The following is a 17,657-nucleotide window of genomic DNA, read 5'->3' as shown; positions in this document are numbered from 1 at the left end:
AGACTAACATGGAGTATACTGCTTTCTGATTAATCTGTCTGGTAAAGGCAGACCTGATAAAGGTCTTTTCCCAGCTTTCATAACATAAAGCACCTCTGGCAGGAAAGCAACGTTTGAACATATGCTCCATCTCTTTTTGTCACCGATCAAACTGCAAATAGTATCTGGTTGAGTATCTAGAATATTAATTATTCAAATTAAAAACCCACATAGAGTTAGTCAACCTGAGATTTCCCAGTCATGATGATGATGATGCAGTGGACAAGTAAGCCAGGACTAGCTGGCCATCACTCTTGATGTGAAAGGGAAGAGGCTGATCTCCAGTCAGCAACCACGGGAGACACTGACAGGGTGGGAAAGGCAACCATAAGGGCTGAAGAATGCTGACCTCTGCGTGAGTACCTTTGCATGAGTACAATATTGGCCTGAAATCTCTCTTGCTGCAGATTAAAGTAATCTTCATTCCCAAAGTAACTTTATTTCCCCATTGTCTGGAGGAAATGAAAAATGCGTGTTTTTCTCCTGTTAACATAATTTGCCACGTTGTACATCTACAAAACACTGGCTGCCTGCAGGAGTCCAAGTGAAATTGGGGGTGTCAGTCTTGTATCCTGAATACTTGACATCAAATCACTGGAGGCAAAACCTCTTCCCTGATGCTGAATGTTCAGTCTTGAAGATCCCCATTTGTAAACAGGAGATAACATGGCAGAGAATATTTTTCTGTTGTGACTAACTCTCCTGTTTTTCTTTCCTTTTGTGGGGGAATTGAGTTTGGCAAGCATTCTGTATTGTCTTTTTCATCACTTGCAATTCTGAGGAGAGCTGGGAAGAAATACTGGGATATCTGGCACAAGGGCTTTATAAATACACACATATATATATATGTATTACATACATAGCTTGTGACTGTATCCTGCTCAGAACTCTATTTTGACATTATGCATTGTCAGGATGTGGGCCCATGGGACACTCATTTTTGGACCTAACTGGGGGAGAAGAGAGGCTCTGCCACCTGTGTGATTCCCCTTTCAGCCTCTTTTCTCCCAGCAGAGAGACAAAGGAAAGGACAGTACACTCTATGCATTTCTTCCCTGACATGTGTCAGCTCATGAAAGATGTAAACCATCTTATTTATATTGTGCTATCTGTTCAAAGATACACTCACTCCAAATGCAACTAAGTGAATAGAACTCCACCCATCACAAGTCTAGCCTTACTGTGTTTTTTGTGTTAGGATGCAGTAGTGGCTGAGGGCTTCCTGAGGCTGGGACCAGTGGGAACTCCCCCAGGTCAGGCAGAAGGTCTTGCTGGCTGGCACCTTTTACAGTGGGATGTGCCCTGGGAGCAGGGCATCTACGATGTCAGCTGACAGGTCAGGATTGGGCTCTATTCATTGGGGTCCATGGGCTTCTTGCACACAAATGTTACAGAGGAATTTGCAAAATATGAATATTTCAATTGTTTCAGAGGCATTATTACTAAACGTGTTTTTCCTGTTATCCCACATGCTTCTGGAACATTGCAAGAAATAGCAGTTCAAATATACTTACCTGGGCATGAGTGTTCTTCCTTGAAGAGGCAGTTATATTGGAATAAGAGCTGACAGATGAGGTGGTGTTCAAATCATCTGTGCTGAGGTTGTCAAGAGTGTCACTGAGGCCACTACTAACTGAGCTGCTGTCATCCCAGCTGCAGAGAAAAGGGCACAGGTACTTTACATACTGTATGTTAATAGTCAGAAAGCATCTCAAAATCAATAGAAGTAATTACTTATTCTTCAAGGGGTTTATGAGAAAATTTTTAGTAATATTTCCTAATGTACAATGAATATTAGTTTTCAGAATTTTAATTAATTATTCACTTACCGCCAAGTGGTTGCTTGTTCAATTAATGAAAGGTCCAGGTGCCTTTTAAAAAACTAACATCAGATCTGAGCAAGCACTAGTGTAAGTCATTAAAAAAGGTTGTTTCATGCTTCATTGCAACCACATTCAGTACGCTGGCAGGGAAATCCATTAAACCTACCAAGTACTGCTAGCCAAAGCATTATTAATAGCTTGGAGAATGCCTGATGGATTTCCAGGATACAGAAAAATAAAAGGAGTATCTCTTCTGCAGCCTAATCACCTGTCAGCAGGAAGCCAGTATTTCCAAAAGTTTTATTTTCTTGTCTTCAGCCTTTGTCTAGTGGGTGCAATGCCTTCAAAACAGGACTCCCTGGCAATGCAGTCACCAGAGTTGACAGAGAACATGTTGTACATCTCTCAAGAAACACAGGCTGTCAACTCTTTGGGAGATTGAGGCAGAGGATGCAAATGAGAGAAAATCTACTCTTACAGAAATGTCATTTATTTACCCTCAGAAAAGCCTTGCTTTTGCAAGGAAGGGAGGTTTGTTGTTGTTTCACAAACCTTTCTCTAGACAATTGCTTCTCCATAGTGTTACATTATGATTTTTAGGCTATTGCCATATACAGTCATATATTCCCAGTTTTTCTGCATCGCAACCTGTTAATCTTATTCTGTGTTATTCCCAGGCCACAGAGTTTGAAAAATATTCACCTTATCATTTGCAGTGTGATCCATCTTCTATAGTTTAAGCTATTTAAAGTCAGATATCTCATTTAAGCTACAGGGCATCTAGGTGCCCTGTCTAACCAGTAAAAAGAAGCAGGCTCCCCTAGGAGGCAGGTCAGTCTGTCTTCAAGTATCTCAGGTTTGAAGGATGAATTGCCCACTGCAGGTACCTCTTTGTGTCTTTCCCTTTCCTAGAGAGGAGGGGACTGATAAAGCCTATTCTAGTCAGATAACTTCTGGGGAGAGACAAACGTAGGTGATATATTTATTTGTGCTAGTAAAGTTCAAAACACAAGAAAGAATACATAATATCCTTGTTTTGCTGTAGCCTGTATTAGGAGTTGATTTTTAGGTCAGATTCTACAGTCATCCCAGGAAAATTCAAAATTCAGTCCCACAGTCTAGTTAAAGCTGATTACTATTGCTACCAGTCATCCTCAGCTAACAAGGAAAATATTTGTGAATCCCTATTTTAAAAGTGGTGATTTGGGAGGCTAAATTCACTTTTCCACTTGTTCATGGAAGGCTTTAGAAAGTCAACAGCAGTGACAGCAAACTGCATGGTACAAAATGTGAGCTGAGGTACCAGAAAGTTCAGTGTGCTAGTCTGCTACCATAGCAACTGCTGCAAGCATTTACCTTTGTTTGGTGAAAGGTAGAAAATCACATTAGTAAGCCAGCTCAGTGACAAGATAAACATATTTCAGAGAGTAAGAGTTTATTACAGTGTTGCACTTTCTGCTGTTGAGTATAATGACTACAAATATATACAGCTTCTGGAAAATTTCCAGGTAATATACACACGAGTGATTAAATAAAACAATTTAATATCTAAGCAATTATAATATTTAACTTTATAGGCTGCCCACATTCATCTAAGAACCATTTCCAAAGCACTAATAATTCACACTTTCTGTATTTTCCAGTATCTAATGTGATGTGGAATTTCACTGGTGCTAAAAGTCATTATTCGAATGCCATGTACCACATGGGAATATACCTTCTATAACAGTGTTAAGACTGATACCCTTGCAGATGGATAAAAACATAGATAATATTATACGTGGTTAGGTTTTAGAAAAGATAATATGCCCACATTAAAAGATACTTTAAGAAAGGATTAATTAAATCGTAACCAGATCCAAAATGAGATATATTGGGTACTTTCACAAGCAACATGAACTTTTAATGTATGACTTTCATATCAATTAATATTTGACCATCAATTTTCTGAGTATACTTTAAGACCCTGGGGACCAAGATCAATGTTCTGTTTCTCCATGTTTTTTATTTTATTCTATTTTCATTTTTGGTACTTCAAGTCATGCTCATTTTTCTCTGTAAGAAGATTTAAATTTTCTAAATTCCGAAACAGTTCAGTTGATTGACAAAATATAAACTTGTTCTCTGCAGTTGAAGTTTTCAGGCAAAAAAAGACTATGATCACATTTCCATACTATTATGGCTTCTCTGTGGTGTTTCAGACTCATCAAACCTCACTCACCAGTGGATTATTAGTAGGTTCTGGGAATGCTCATGGCCATCTTCTAAGATATAGATAAGATTACTTTGACACCTCCCCTACTGACCTTTCAGAGCCATCACTATATTTGTCTGGATTTTTTTGCCTCTTATGATAGGTGTTCAAGACATTTTCTAAATCTGCGGGGTAATATTCAGTATGCCTATGAAAAACAGGAATTTCCAAACCCTTTTTCTTTCCTGTATGGCATTTTTCAAAGCTCTGCTAGAGAAACCGATTCCTAATTGACAGAGTGTTTTATAACAACCTTTACAAAATACAGAGTAGAAATAGAAAGCTCCAACAAAAGAGATCATATCGACCAACCTTTCGGCAGTGAAGATTGTTATTCTGTGCTTATTTTTGTGCATTATCCAGAGTTGGTTTAACCTGTTCATGTAGCTAAACCTTTCACCTTTCAGTACCTAGTGGTTCTATCTTTTCAGCCTTCTTTCCCCACGTTTGGATAGCAAAGTGGCTATCAGACGAATTAATATAATTTTTGGATAATGAAGATGCCTTGCTTATAATTTGGATAAAATTCTTGACAATTCTTATTAATTTCTCCTTTAAACAAGCAAAGGTATGACAAACAAATCTGGTAAAAGTAGAACAGTGTTCATTGTTAAACTGTACCTAGGGGACTTAATATAGGCTTTTAATTCACTGGCTAAGATTCATCCTTCATTTTCATTTTATCTTTCATTTACTTTTCTCTTTTTCAAGCATCCTATAGAGTTTATGACAGGTCAGGTTACTACTGCTGCTTATTAATGCCTCACACCACTTCCCTGTTTAAAACCACATTTTAGCTACTTAGAACTTTGGCAAGGTCTGGTATTTTTCTTGTTAGGTGTCAGACTCAGTTTGATTTCTTTAAAAGAAAATGTCAGTAAATGCAATTCAGCTTCATGGGAGACAGGTTAAGAGAAAAATGCCTGTTTTGACAAGTTCTGGAAACCTTTTCTTTGAGAAAATCCTGGATCCCAAGAGGAACTGGAGAAGAATCTTGAAATTTAGCAAGCCATAATCTTCACATTAAGGGTGTGCATTTTGCTGTTTCTAAGAGAAACACTTTCAAATTTGGATTTATAAATCTCTTTAAAAATGCTGTTTGCCTGTGCCTGGCAGAGTCTCCTTAGTTTATCTTCCCAGCTAACTGGCCAAAAGCTCCTCCTCACCCAGCAGCTCAACTCAGCCACTGGTGTGCTGCCCAGTTCTGGGATCAAATCAGTAAACGGAGAGCAAATAAACAGCTCACCAGTCACTACTCTCATTGTGAATGTACATAACAACACAGATTTTAATAACACAACCACATGCTACATTTTTTTTTCTTTAGAAACAATTAATTCAGTATTTGTAAGAGGTCTGCTCTAGGAATGAATCAGAATTTTGCATTAAAGCAAGCCACAGTCTGTCATTTTTTAAAAAAGTTGAAAGACTTCTGTAACAAAATTGACTATATGAAGCATGACTGAAGCCCCTGGTGTACGAGACTCCCTGCAACCTGCAAGATATTAGGTGGCTGCTTTAACCAACATTTTTAACAAGTCAGATACCAACCAAGCGCTTCTAATTTTCTTTAGAGCTTAGCAGCTGACTTGCAAAGATGTAATGCATGTAAATGTGTGCTTTGAACCTATACTATGCTGCAGTGGTAACTTAAAATTTAGGTTACTGGCAACTGAAACTATATATCAAAAACCAGCAGCTATTTTCGGCATTAGCGTTACCGTACCTCAGATTACCATCTGTAAAATGGACACAGTACATGCACAAATGAGTTTGAAAACACAGTCTCTGATAACTGTGGATACTCAGACACTACACTGAAAGGCACCTTTAAAAAGTTCCTTACTTTGTCTTTAGAAAAATGTTCAAATAACATAAGATAAATAAAATAAGGGGACACAACATAAGGAATAACACAGAAGACATAAAATTTTAAATAACTTTAAAATTGAATACCTTGAATACCCTCAGCTTACACATTGTACAAAATAAGGACTCTAGATGTTGTGGGAAGCTGTTGATCAAACCACAATTGCCTGAAAACACATGCGGACAAGGAATCTTAATTAAGGTTACACAGGGTCCCTCACCTTGGGAGCCAGAAAAAGCATGCCGAACCATGTGACAGGCACCAAGAGTCCCTTCCATCCCTACCTAGATTTATAGCGACTGTGGTACAATCATCATCCAGAAATATACCTCATGGTCTTTCAATTTTCCCAGGCTCTTTGCAGTAACATTACCAATATTCTTTCTGGCCAGAGGATCTGTGTTTTTCTTTGATGCAGTAGGTGTGCCTAGTGATTATTCACACACTGGAAGGATGGGATGTCATCCAGAAGGACATGGACAAGCTGAAGAAATGGGCTTGTGTGAACCTCATGAGGTTCAAAAAGGCCAAATGCAAGGTCCTACACCTGGGTCAGGGCAATCCATGGTTTGAATACAGGATGGGGGATGATGTGATTGAGAGCAGTCCTGCAGAGAAGAACTTGGGGTTGCTGACTGACAAGAAGCTTGACATGAGCCAGCAATGTGTGCTCGCAGCTCAGAAGGCCAAATGTATCCTGGGCTGCATCAAAAGAAGCGTGGCCAGCAGGTCGAGGGAGGTGATTCTGCCCCTCTATTCCCCTCTTGTGAGACCTTATCTGGAATACTGTGTCCAGTTCTGGAATCCTTAACATAAGAAGGATATGGAGCTGTTGGGACGGGTCCAGAGAAGGAGTACAAGGATGATCAGAGGATTGGAGCATCCCCCATAGGAGGACAGGCTGAGAGAGTTGAGCTTGTTCAGTCTGGAGAAGAGAAGGCTCTGAGGAGACCTTATAGCAGCCTTCCAGTAGCTGAAGAGGACCTACAATAAAGCTGGGGACTAGGGGCAATGGGTATAAACTGGAGAGAGGCAGATTTAGACTAGACATAAGGAGGAATTTCTTCACTGTGAGAGTGGTGATGCACTGGCACAGGTTGCCCAGAAAAGCTGTGGGTGCCCCATCCCTGGTGGTGTTCAAGGCCAGGTTGGATGAGGCCTTGGGCATCCTGATCTAGTAAGAGGTGTCCCTGCCTATCACAGGGGGGTTGGAACTAGATGATCTTTAAGACCCTTCCAACCCAAACTAGTCTATGACTTCATGATTCTATGATTCTATGATTTCCACTAGCTAAAACACGTCTTCTAATTCTAACATGCATCTTTCAAATCTGAACAGTTCTTGCCCACTTCGAAGCAAGAAATAACACTTGTGCTGGAGACGACAGTGACTTCTACATTGTCTCTAGTTGCTATGAGCATTGCACAAATACGAGTGCTCTACAAGTTGTTCCAATGCTTCAAGTGAGGTTCCAACTGACTGATCACACAAAATACTCCATGAAGTTGAAGAATCCACTTCATCTTGCTGTCTACACAACTGGTTGATCTCCACTATCACTCCTTGTCTCATTTTCACTAGTGCACAGTACTGAAAAGACTTCTCCCCAATAATCCTCTCATTGACCTTTTTACTGCATAGCTGTTCTAGAAATAGCAAAGTGTCAGAAGTCAAAATACCCAGTGCTTAACATCAGTATGTAGAGCTGAATGAAGATCATAAACATATCCTCACACTTATTCCCACAAATATGAAGATAAATTGCACTTAGTTGTGCTCATGACACTTTTCTGTTTGTTTTCCACAAGGATTTGGACTTCTTTGCTTGAAAAAAAAAATCTAATTCTGAGTCAGAACCAAATGAAGAATAATTCATATGGGATAAGATGTTATTTCACACAGCAGGTGGGCAAGCAACAGAGCTCTAGGGCAAATATGCGATGAAACAAACCGGATAATAAATACTTGCTGTACCCTACATAATGAAGACCTGCAGAAACATGCAACAATTTTTTTTCTAGATGTTTTGCTGAAAACACAAAATTCACTGCACTAGGAGAGCAATGAGTGCTACAGGTGTATGGCAAAAGGAAGTGGTACTAACAATTTGTGTTAGTTCCATAGATACCTATAATATTCTTCTTTCACAGCACTTGTTTCTGAAAATCAAAACAGTCTCTAATTGCAGACAAGACACAGTGGAGCACCCAACCACAATGATTGTTCCTTCCACCCTTCCTGTTTCTATTTTTGGCATTTTCCTATAAGTCCTGTAACTTGCCAGCTCAGTCAAGCCCACCATACTGATAAGCTAGGTCATTGCCTGGATTGGCTTACTTCATTAATTTTTGAGAGTGCCTGCAGCCAAAGTGGCCTAAGTATGCAACTGAAAAAGCTTTTCACAAGCAGATCATGAAGACATATGAAGGCAGCAAGACTCCAATCAACTGACTCTGCTGGAAAAGTATGGTTGCTTCAATGTACCCACACCTTGCCACAGTCTGACAAGTTGCTGGCATTCTTTTCTTTGGTTCATTACTTATTTTTGCAAGCAGAAGCAGAAACTACAGCTTGCAGAATACAGCTCTAGAAAATAAAAGCAAAAACATTCCTCTTAAAGCATTCATTTAATCAGAACAACTGGTTTGTGAGGTCTGTAACACTGAATGAAAAATAGCACTTTATTTGTCACATGTTTTATACTGCATATGAAAGGCTTTAGACCACAAGAGTAGGCCTACAATCCTTGTGTGTCTTGCTTACGAAAATCCTTGGTCACGGTCTTGCTCGTGCCAATTTAACTCGCATATCCTCAGGGACTTGTGTATTGATTTGAGATTCAGGGAATCTGAAAAATGCATTGAGCAAAACAACCCTTACTCATTTTTTATAGAAACTCTGAGCTTTGAAATAGTGAAAATACTTTTAAACACTTCTAAATTGCTCGTTACTGCAGTCGGTACATACAGGGGAGTGCCCACCTGTATTTCTGCAGCTGGGATGAATGGCCTGGGGCAAATCATATAACTGAGATCAACAAGAACAAAAGAGTTAGAACTCAGGGCTAAAGGGAAACTTAACTCCTGAGTGTGTGTTTGAGGATCTCCAAATCCATACTAACATCAGATCAAAGATGAGTAGCAAGGTATTATCCCATGAGAAATGAAACACAAGCGATTGCTTTAATTAGTATAGCCTACCTCCGTGTTTCCCAAATGAGATGCTAGTACACTACTGCAGTGGCTGTGACTGGGACACCTTCTGTTACCCTGGATAGTTACTTAGATTAGCCTGTAGTGCCCCAAAAAAGCAAAATGCCAAAAATCTATCCAACTGTGAAGTGAGTGTCTACCCAGAGTGTAAGGCAATCAGTGTTAGTATAAGTTCAGTGCACCCACATTAAATATGACTTAGGGAGTCAAAGGTCGGCATTTAATCCCCTAATCAGTAGACAAAGGTAGGTATATCCGAAAGGTAAGCAGGAAAGACTGGAGAGATAGGAGAGATGCAAAGAATTTAAAACAGATGTTCCTGTAGAAAGCCTGAACTTAGTACACCTTTTCCTACTCTACTCATAAAAGTTAAGCGCTGCAAGAGGAAGAAAGAACTCGTTGACCATTAGTCTGCACTTAAGCTAGTCCTACACACATAAAATAGGGAATACGATGCATAAATCAGCCTCCACAACACACTCCATAAAGGTTGACATTGCTTCTCTACAGCACACCAGTAAAGTGAAGATTAATATGCAGTCTAGTCTGCTGCCACAAACCATCTTTTCTGATACCCATATTTCAGGACATGTTTCAGGAGAATAAGGCAAGATTAAGCCTGAAATAAAGACTTCATAGCTATTCCCCTAATTGACTTTTAGGAACAGAAATGATCTCTCAGCTCATTAAGAAGAAAAGATAAGAAAATAATTGGACTATATTACTTAAAGGAACTCCTCACTAGCATGTCAATATATCATCTGGCAAACTTTCTCCTTCAAAGTTCAATTCATCATGAATTAATCCATTTTATATCTTTTGCTGCGAGCTCAATGACTCATTATTCATAAAAACAGCTACACTGACTCTTCACAGACAAATTCAAGATGGCACAGAGTTCATAAAATCAATACCTTCTTGCAAGCCCATGCCCTGAATCAAACCAGAAACTTGCAGGGGCTACAAATTTCATTGCAGCTATTCCATCCTCATGGCTAAATGAAAACATAGCCAGTTGGACTCATACTTCACCATTTCCTCAGCAAGTATAATGCATTACCTGTCATATCCAAACAAGGCAACCACTGAAGCTTTAATTCTGAATTACTTTGAGGTCATGGATAAAAAATCATGTCATGTACATTTTAAAATGGATGTATTCAGCATATTCTAAGGAAAACTGTTTACAATTAAAAAGAAAAGCAATGCATTAATGCATCTGTTTTAAAGCAGTATCACTTTGGGAGGATTTTTCATTTCACATTTAAATTTTTTTTATAAGAAGATCCAATTAGAAAATTACATCCTACTATAGAAATTACTTTTAGCCCAGGAGCACAATTAGAACAAAATGCACTTTGCAAGGTCAACGTATTTCCACATTTCTTCTTCTAAGCATTTAATAAGTGCTTTAAGAAGCAATTTGGGTTTAGAGCCTGCAGGAAAAAAAAAGGCTTGATGGAAGATTTACATTTTTTGTGATAATTATACATACCTACCAAAACCTGCATACCCACACCTCAGGATCTGAATAAGCTTTTGCCAGAACCCCCTTCTGGTTTCCACTTATTTCTGAATACAATGCTTAATCTGACATGATAGGGACAGCAGAAAGTCATTAACCAGCTCTAAATTCATAACAGAATGTATCAACAATGAGAAGAAAGAACTTTGCAAAATGGAATTTAGGCAAGTGTTACTTGAATAAAATAATAAATATTCAACTAGAAAAGATTTCTTTTTCCTGGAATGTGCAGTCCTTTTTTAGCATGAGGGAGATAAACAGCATCCATTTTTAATTACATTTCAAACAGTGTATGGAAAATAATAATATATGGGCTGAAGCAAGATGTAAGGAAGTAATTCCATCAAGAACTGTTGACAATATCATAACAAACCAAGGGAGAAAAGCTTTTGATGGAATTATCTTCCTACTGCTGTTTGTTATGTTTTTAATACACTATTTGGATCCAAGAAATGTTTAAATTTTTCAAATGCAGATTCAGACAAGTTAATTAACATCAGCTGAATGGACATAAATAAACAAATAACAGTGCCTATACTGATCTTCAGAAGATACAAAAGCAATATAAAACTCTATTCCTTGTTACCTTGTCACTTTAAAAAGTAAAAATGTCTTTCTTCACTTTGTATACAGTCAGTTCACATCCCCCAAAAGTGAAGAGAGAAACAAGATCCCACAAGCATAAACAAACATCTGATGGGATCCACGTTTGTATTTGAAGGAAAATCCTACTGAGACCAGCACCTCAAACACTCTGAGATAAGCTGTATTTACCATTCACTTTTGCAAACTGCCAGTCAGAGCTTCAGCCAGGAGGAAGGTGCAGAAAAATCAAAGCTCTCTACTGAACTTTGTCTTTACAGTATTTGAAGAAACCAAACAGATCATTCTAATAATGGTTCAGAGGCAAATTCTCCACAGCAATTATTCACATGATGTCAAAGTCGTGATTTACTGGTAACATCCTCTGCTGTGCGTAGTCTCTCACACTTAAGAACATTCGTTGCTAGAACTATTTGTCCTGTTTTTGCTTATGTGCAGAAACAGCGCATGTAACTGATGAAACTGAAGTAAATCTCCATTCATTCTGATCATGATACTTATCCTATAAATCTCCATGAAACAGCAACATTTAAAACCAATGATTTTATGCAGCTTTGTGCTGGGGTAAAGCAAGGTTTGGAGTTGATTTTGGCTTGTAAGAGACATTTGCTACCTCACATTGTCCTTGAGACTAAAATAAAATCGTTATAACTCATTTGTACTTTCAGGTTTCATTTTTTTTTCTGAAGTCATCCTCTACAATTGTGAAGTGTCAGTAACAACTTGGTACCAGACGCCTCCTATCTCTGTCACCTCGTTGCAGCACACCCTGATAACTTGCCTGACCATTGGCATAATGTGATCCCAGGGCTGGTGGCCCTGCACTGCAGTCTGAGGAGCGGGGAGAACATCCATGAGCCCGATGCTTCCCACCACAGGTGAGCACAGTCAGAAATGCAGCCCTTCTGAAAGCATGGGATGAATTTTATCTGGGAAGCAACCGCAAGCAACAGGCTTCCTTCTGCACATCCTCGTTCAATGCATTTTTTCCCTGCAGGTCTCAAGACAAAATGCTGGTTTGCTGTTTAGCGACAAGTTGTGACTGTGGGAATAGCTGCTAGTTTGGTGCCTGAAGTGGTTCTTAACAAAAATTTTCACCCTTGAATCTCTTGAGAGCTTGATCTGCACACATATTTTCAGATAACAGGGTAAGCCTATTATCTGAAGCCTAATAGGCTTACTTGCTTGCAGTCAGCATCATTACAACAACCTGTCTGAGAAAGTACAAGCGAAGCAGAACACAAAACCTTTTCTTCTACTGGTTTTGTTTGCCAGGACTGTCACTCACACGTGTGGCTTGTTTCTTAGATTTTGCTGAGTAAAGACCCAAATTACTGCTTTAGCAGAAAGTAGGGAGGGACTTTCTCCTGCTTCTGCATGACCTGATTTTCAACATCATCAGGAATAAAGGCTTCAATGCTCATGCTGTCTGTGCATCCGGCCTTCAGGAACTTGCACATCACTCCTACCTGGTCACAAACTACTGGCTGTTTTCATTCAAGCTTTGAAGAAAACACAAAGGCTCAAAAAACTACAGTTTCTTATAACTCTCGTGGAAGTGCACAGCAAATGAAGACAGAGGCAAAGAAGTCTCCCTGAGAGGAAATGTGCAATATGAATGAAATACATCAGACGTACATGATTCTGTACACTGCTTTAAAAGGAAATAAAAAAAAGAAAAGGTTCATCCAGTTTAGGCATATCATTATCCTCTTTTTAATAAATAGGTTCATGGACCATTTTTATTCAGGCTTGAGATTTGGAGGGTTTTTTTCTTATTTTAATTGCTTCTAGCCTTTTCCCTCTTGAAGGTCAGGCTGCTGAGTTTAGAAAACATGGATTTCTTTGCAGAGGTTTAGTCATCAAGCAGTTATTTGATTTTTTTTTTTTTTTAATTCCCCTATGTTTAAGATTTTCGTGTTCTGCATTAAAGAGCTACTTGGACATTTAGATTACTGACATTGGTTAGTTTTAGGCAAATTCTGTTTGAAGAGTTTAATATTATCTTTAAACCTAACTTGTGCCAGGCTTTTGCAGCAACTCTAAATACTATTCAGTTGCACTTTATGTTACATTGCCACTTTTCACATGGTCATTAAGAACAATCATTGAACAATTATATTGGATTCTGCTCAGAGATCACGGAATTGGGATCAATCCATCACAAAAAAATTCCAAACATATGTATTTGCTATTCTGTATACCAGTGGTACCCAATCTTTGTTAGTTCCATAATCTCTTGATAATTCCCCATGCCATGTGCTTATCACCTTGCCAATGAGAGTAGGAGCTCATTTATAGAACTTTCAACCTAATCCTTATCCAATTTTTAGAAGTCTGGAGAGGAGAGTGAGTTGCAGGCCACATCAATTGTTCAGGTTTCTGGACTGTGACAAGGCAAAATGTCACGGATCCATGCAGATATCAAGCTAGCTGGAAAATTTGAATCAAAACGTATTGGAAAATATAGTGATTTTATTATAGAAATTAAAGTATCTCGCAATATTTTTAATAAAATTGTGATTTGCTCAAAAAAGGAATAACTTAGAAACTCATTTATAAATTTCAGTCAATCTCTAATTACATTGTCATTTTATCAGAAATGACACTTTATTGCACTGAGAAAACAGATGGAATAGGACTTCCCAGATATTCTTTTTACATCTTAGTTCTCAGTTGTTTCAATTTGCTTTATTTGATATTTCAATCATGATGGAGAACTCTACATAAATATTGAACAAATCTACCTTTTCCTAAATTGAAGCATTCTCAATGAAATATTATACCATATGCTAGTTATATGAAAAGTGTATATAAAATAAAATAATAAAGGATAAAATAAATTGCATATTTGAAACAGGACTTTTTAAAGATTTTTTTTTTCCTTAAACGAAACATTTCAGTTTCTCTTGTGACAAATTTAAAAAACATTTCACCCATAATTTAATGCAAAATCAGAACAAAAAAATATAAAAATTCCTTTAAAAAGATATGGCAAATTTTGAAGGTGTAACCAGCAATAACTGATTTTTATCTATGCTAAACTTTTTTGTATTCTTTCTAGTATAGTGATAGATATTTCTGGAAGGCATTTTGCCTTCTGTTTTGTAAACAATTTCTTTCAAAAAAACCCTGAAAGCCTTTAGAAAGTTGTAGTCCTTCTTCTGGATAACAGAATAATTTCCTTGGCTGTTTCGAGCTCAAAGTTCAAAGAAGCAGAAGCAGAACATTAAAAGCACCCTTTTCAGCTGAAAAGGTGGCAGCACTAACTTACCTCACTATGAGTTTTCTTTCCAATGTCTGAGAGTACCAAAATTACTATTATTGTCAGATTGACCAAAAGAGAAAAATGGTACTCATGAATTGAAGCCACTTTTGACACGGCTTGTCAATAGTGTGGAATGCCGGTTTTAAAAACGGGACCCATTTCAGACTCTAAACATCTTCATCAGGAAAAAATAATGCCCAATCTCCCTGTAGACACATAAATAAGTGCCCGTGTGCATTTACTCCCCTAACATATCAGGGTCTACCAAATGTTCAGGGAATTTGGTTCTGGCTCCTTCTCAGGGATTCTGGGTGACTGAGGGGTACACTGAGGTTGACATGAAAGGGGCAGAAAGAAAATTTTGTGATGGGACCAAACAAGAAGTAGTGAATGCATTCCCTCCAGGCATCTCACTTTGCTGCACAGGACACCTCATCTGAAAGCAATTTTAAACATCTCTCCAAAATGATGATTACACTGAGACTGAAAACAAGACACAATTAAAGTGCAACATATCCTTGCAACTGTGTGAATTTTTAATTAACTTCGCAATATGAAAAGCAAGCTTGCTATTTATTGTTCCCACACAGAAACACCCAACCCTAGGCAAGCTATGAAAGTGTGGAAGTGAACGTAAAATTTTCAGGAAAAAAAAAAGAAACAATGCATGCACACTGTTGTTTTCAGTGCAGTTTTTCCATGTGGAAAAAAGAAAATATTACTATAATGGATAGGTATGAAACCTACAGTTCTGCTGAAAAAACTAGAAAGAACTAGAGTCCTTTTTTACTACCTGCTAGGAGAACTAGGAATGAAAACACTCATCTGCAATGTTGCAGAAAGAATTAGGATGCAAGAAAGACATCTAAAGATCAGACAGCAAGAGACTGTGGAGAGACTTCCACTCCCCGGAGGTGTTCAAGGCCAGGTTGGATGGAGCCTTGAGCAGCCTGATCTAGTGGGAGGTGTCTCCACCCATGAAAGGGGGGTTGGAACTAGATGATCTTTAAGGTCCCTTCCAACCCAAACCATGACTCTATGTTTAAGTATGATGGATTGCAGCAGAGACGGACACAACGCTCAAATCCTGCATGAAAAAAGGATTGATGTTACCTACAAAGGTCAAAGCTCTACACATTAGCAAGGAGCAGAGAGTTTGGAGAACTGAATTACTGCATCATCTCTACCCTAGACATAGAGCTAAGACAAAGGGCACCACAGACAGTGGCACAGGGCCTGCAGCAAAAATCCGCCCATGCAATTCTAGCAGAGAGTCTGTTGTCTTTACATTATCCAAGTGCTCTGTGTACTTTTCACCTGAAATTGCCTTTCTCTCTTCCATTTAACCTAAAATTCAGATAATCTTTGCTTTTTGACAGACCACATAAAATTATCAAAAGCAGTGGAAATTAAAGGGCATGGGGTATTGCAAAAGTGAGAACAGGCTATGGCAGGCTGAAAACTCTAGTGTAAACTTACCTCTTAAAATCTCCAACATATAAAATATGTAGCACTATAGATCACAGCTCTTCTACAAAAAACCCCAATGTGTATACTATACTATCTACAGCTTTTTCACTTACAAAAAGTTTTCATTTCCATATCTAATTGCACCAAACTTCAACTCCCAGGAAAGGTACAGAATTACTAACATAAACATGTATCACAAAATATTCTAAAATGGTTTGGAAGGACTGCAACTGGGGTGGTAAAAGGATAGCTAACCTTATATTGGGCAACAACCAAGACTGTTGTGCTAAAACATGAAGACAGAACCAACTATGAGAGGAGAAACTTTTATGTAAGTATTTAATTGCTACAAAATACATCGAGATAGAATTTTCTCCTTGCAGCAGAAACCCCTGCAAAGAAACACTGCTCCCTTTTTTGACTATATTGCTTCAGTCACTGAAAAGGCAAAGAGGCAGCAGTAACATCAAGGCAATTCTTCAATTGTCTCAGTACTTTTCGTGACTTTTTCCAAAAGAGCAGAGAAAAAAAGAGAGGACAGTCCTCACTGTCACCCTTGACCTTTCTCCAGTTTTTGCTAGCTCACTGGCTTAATAAAGATACTTGCTCTCTTATCCTTCACTCAAAGCTGTGATTTTCAATTGACATCTCTCACATTGCCATTGCATCAGAGAGAATTTCATATGAACTTCAGGTGGTACTCCAAATGCTCTAATTGTGAGATACTTAAATACAGATGATTGTTACAAACATGATAGTTAAATGAGTTAAAGATTCACTTCTAATAACTGTATTAAAACCAGAGATTGGAAAGAACATGTACAAGCTATTGCAAAGCAAAGTGACCATAGGGTACTCCACATTCAGCAGTGAGGCACCGTGTGTGGTGTTGCCCTCGCTTTGGTATTGCTTCTCTTTGCCTGCAGAGGGATCTGATCCATGTACAGTATTAATCACACACTAGCTTTCGGCCTCAGATTCATTCTTCAGCAACCTAGGCATTGAGCTAAAACATCACTGGAACTAATGGTGGTGAAGAGTAAAAACAAGAGAGGTCCAAACAAAAGTCCAAGCCTGAAGCCAGTTGCAGTAGTCAACAAATAGACTTGTCCATGGCTTGACGAGTGGTTACACCTGTTTGCAAAACATCACAGGATACTTGCTATGTTATGACGAACAGGCAGATTCCCATGGCCCACTGTTTTTTGGGGTTTTTTTAATTCACTTATTCAAGCCTTTTCTTTGGAAAAAAAAAGTTTTATTTTCCCCTCCTCTTATTAAGATATGACTACAAATCAGCCATGGTCCGTCTGTAACTTGGCAAAGTCTAGGAGTCTCCCAAGACGGATGAGCTGCTCAGCTTCCACTCTTTTGCTATAACATCATTATTAAAAGCATTGGGCATAGCTGAACATGACAAGCTGCTGTTTCAGGCCTCCGGTCATACTCATATCTGTCAAATAGACTGGCTTACACTGGGGAATGTTGGAGTGTGTAGCCCTGGAAAATAAACAAGCCATTAAGAACTCTCCCAAGATTGTGCAGTGTGTGAGTGCATCCCATTAAATCTTAATTGTTTCCACTATCAAAAC

At 38.5% G+C, this 17,657-nt stretch overlaps 1 protein-coding gene across 12 annotated transcripts in view; it reads right to left on the bottom strand.

The window, feature by feature from the left end:
• Nucleotides 1-17,657, bottom strand: part of NAV3 (neuron navigator 3) — a 553,670-nt gene that overhangs the window by 65,150 nt on the left and 470,863 nt on the right. For all 12 annotated transcript variants that reach the window (XM_054072776.1, XM_054072766.1, XM_054072783.1 and 9 more), the window contains one exon: nt 1,554-1,692. In XM_054072776.1, the coding sequence (XP_053928751.1) occupies nt 1,554-1,692 (139 nt within the window). The remainder of the gene's footprint in view (nt 1-1,553; nt 1,693-17,657) is intronic.

Source organism: Cuculus canorus, chromosome 1 (genome assembly GCF_017976375.1).
Source record: "Cuculus canorus isolate bCucCan1 chromosome 1, bCucCan1.pri, whole genome shotgun sequence".
In the NCBI taxonomy this organism is placed as follows: Eukaryota; Metazoa; Chordata; class Aves; order Cuculiformes; family Cuculidae; genus Cuculus; species Cuculus canorus.
The sequence above is the reverse complement of the archived record's forward strand: the minus strand, read 5'-3'. Positions and strand labels throughout refer to the sequence as shown.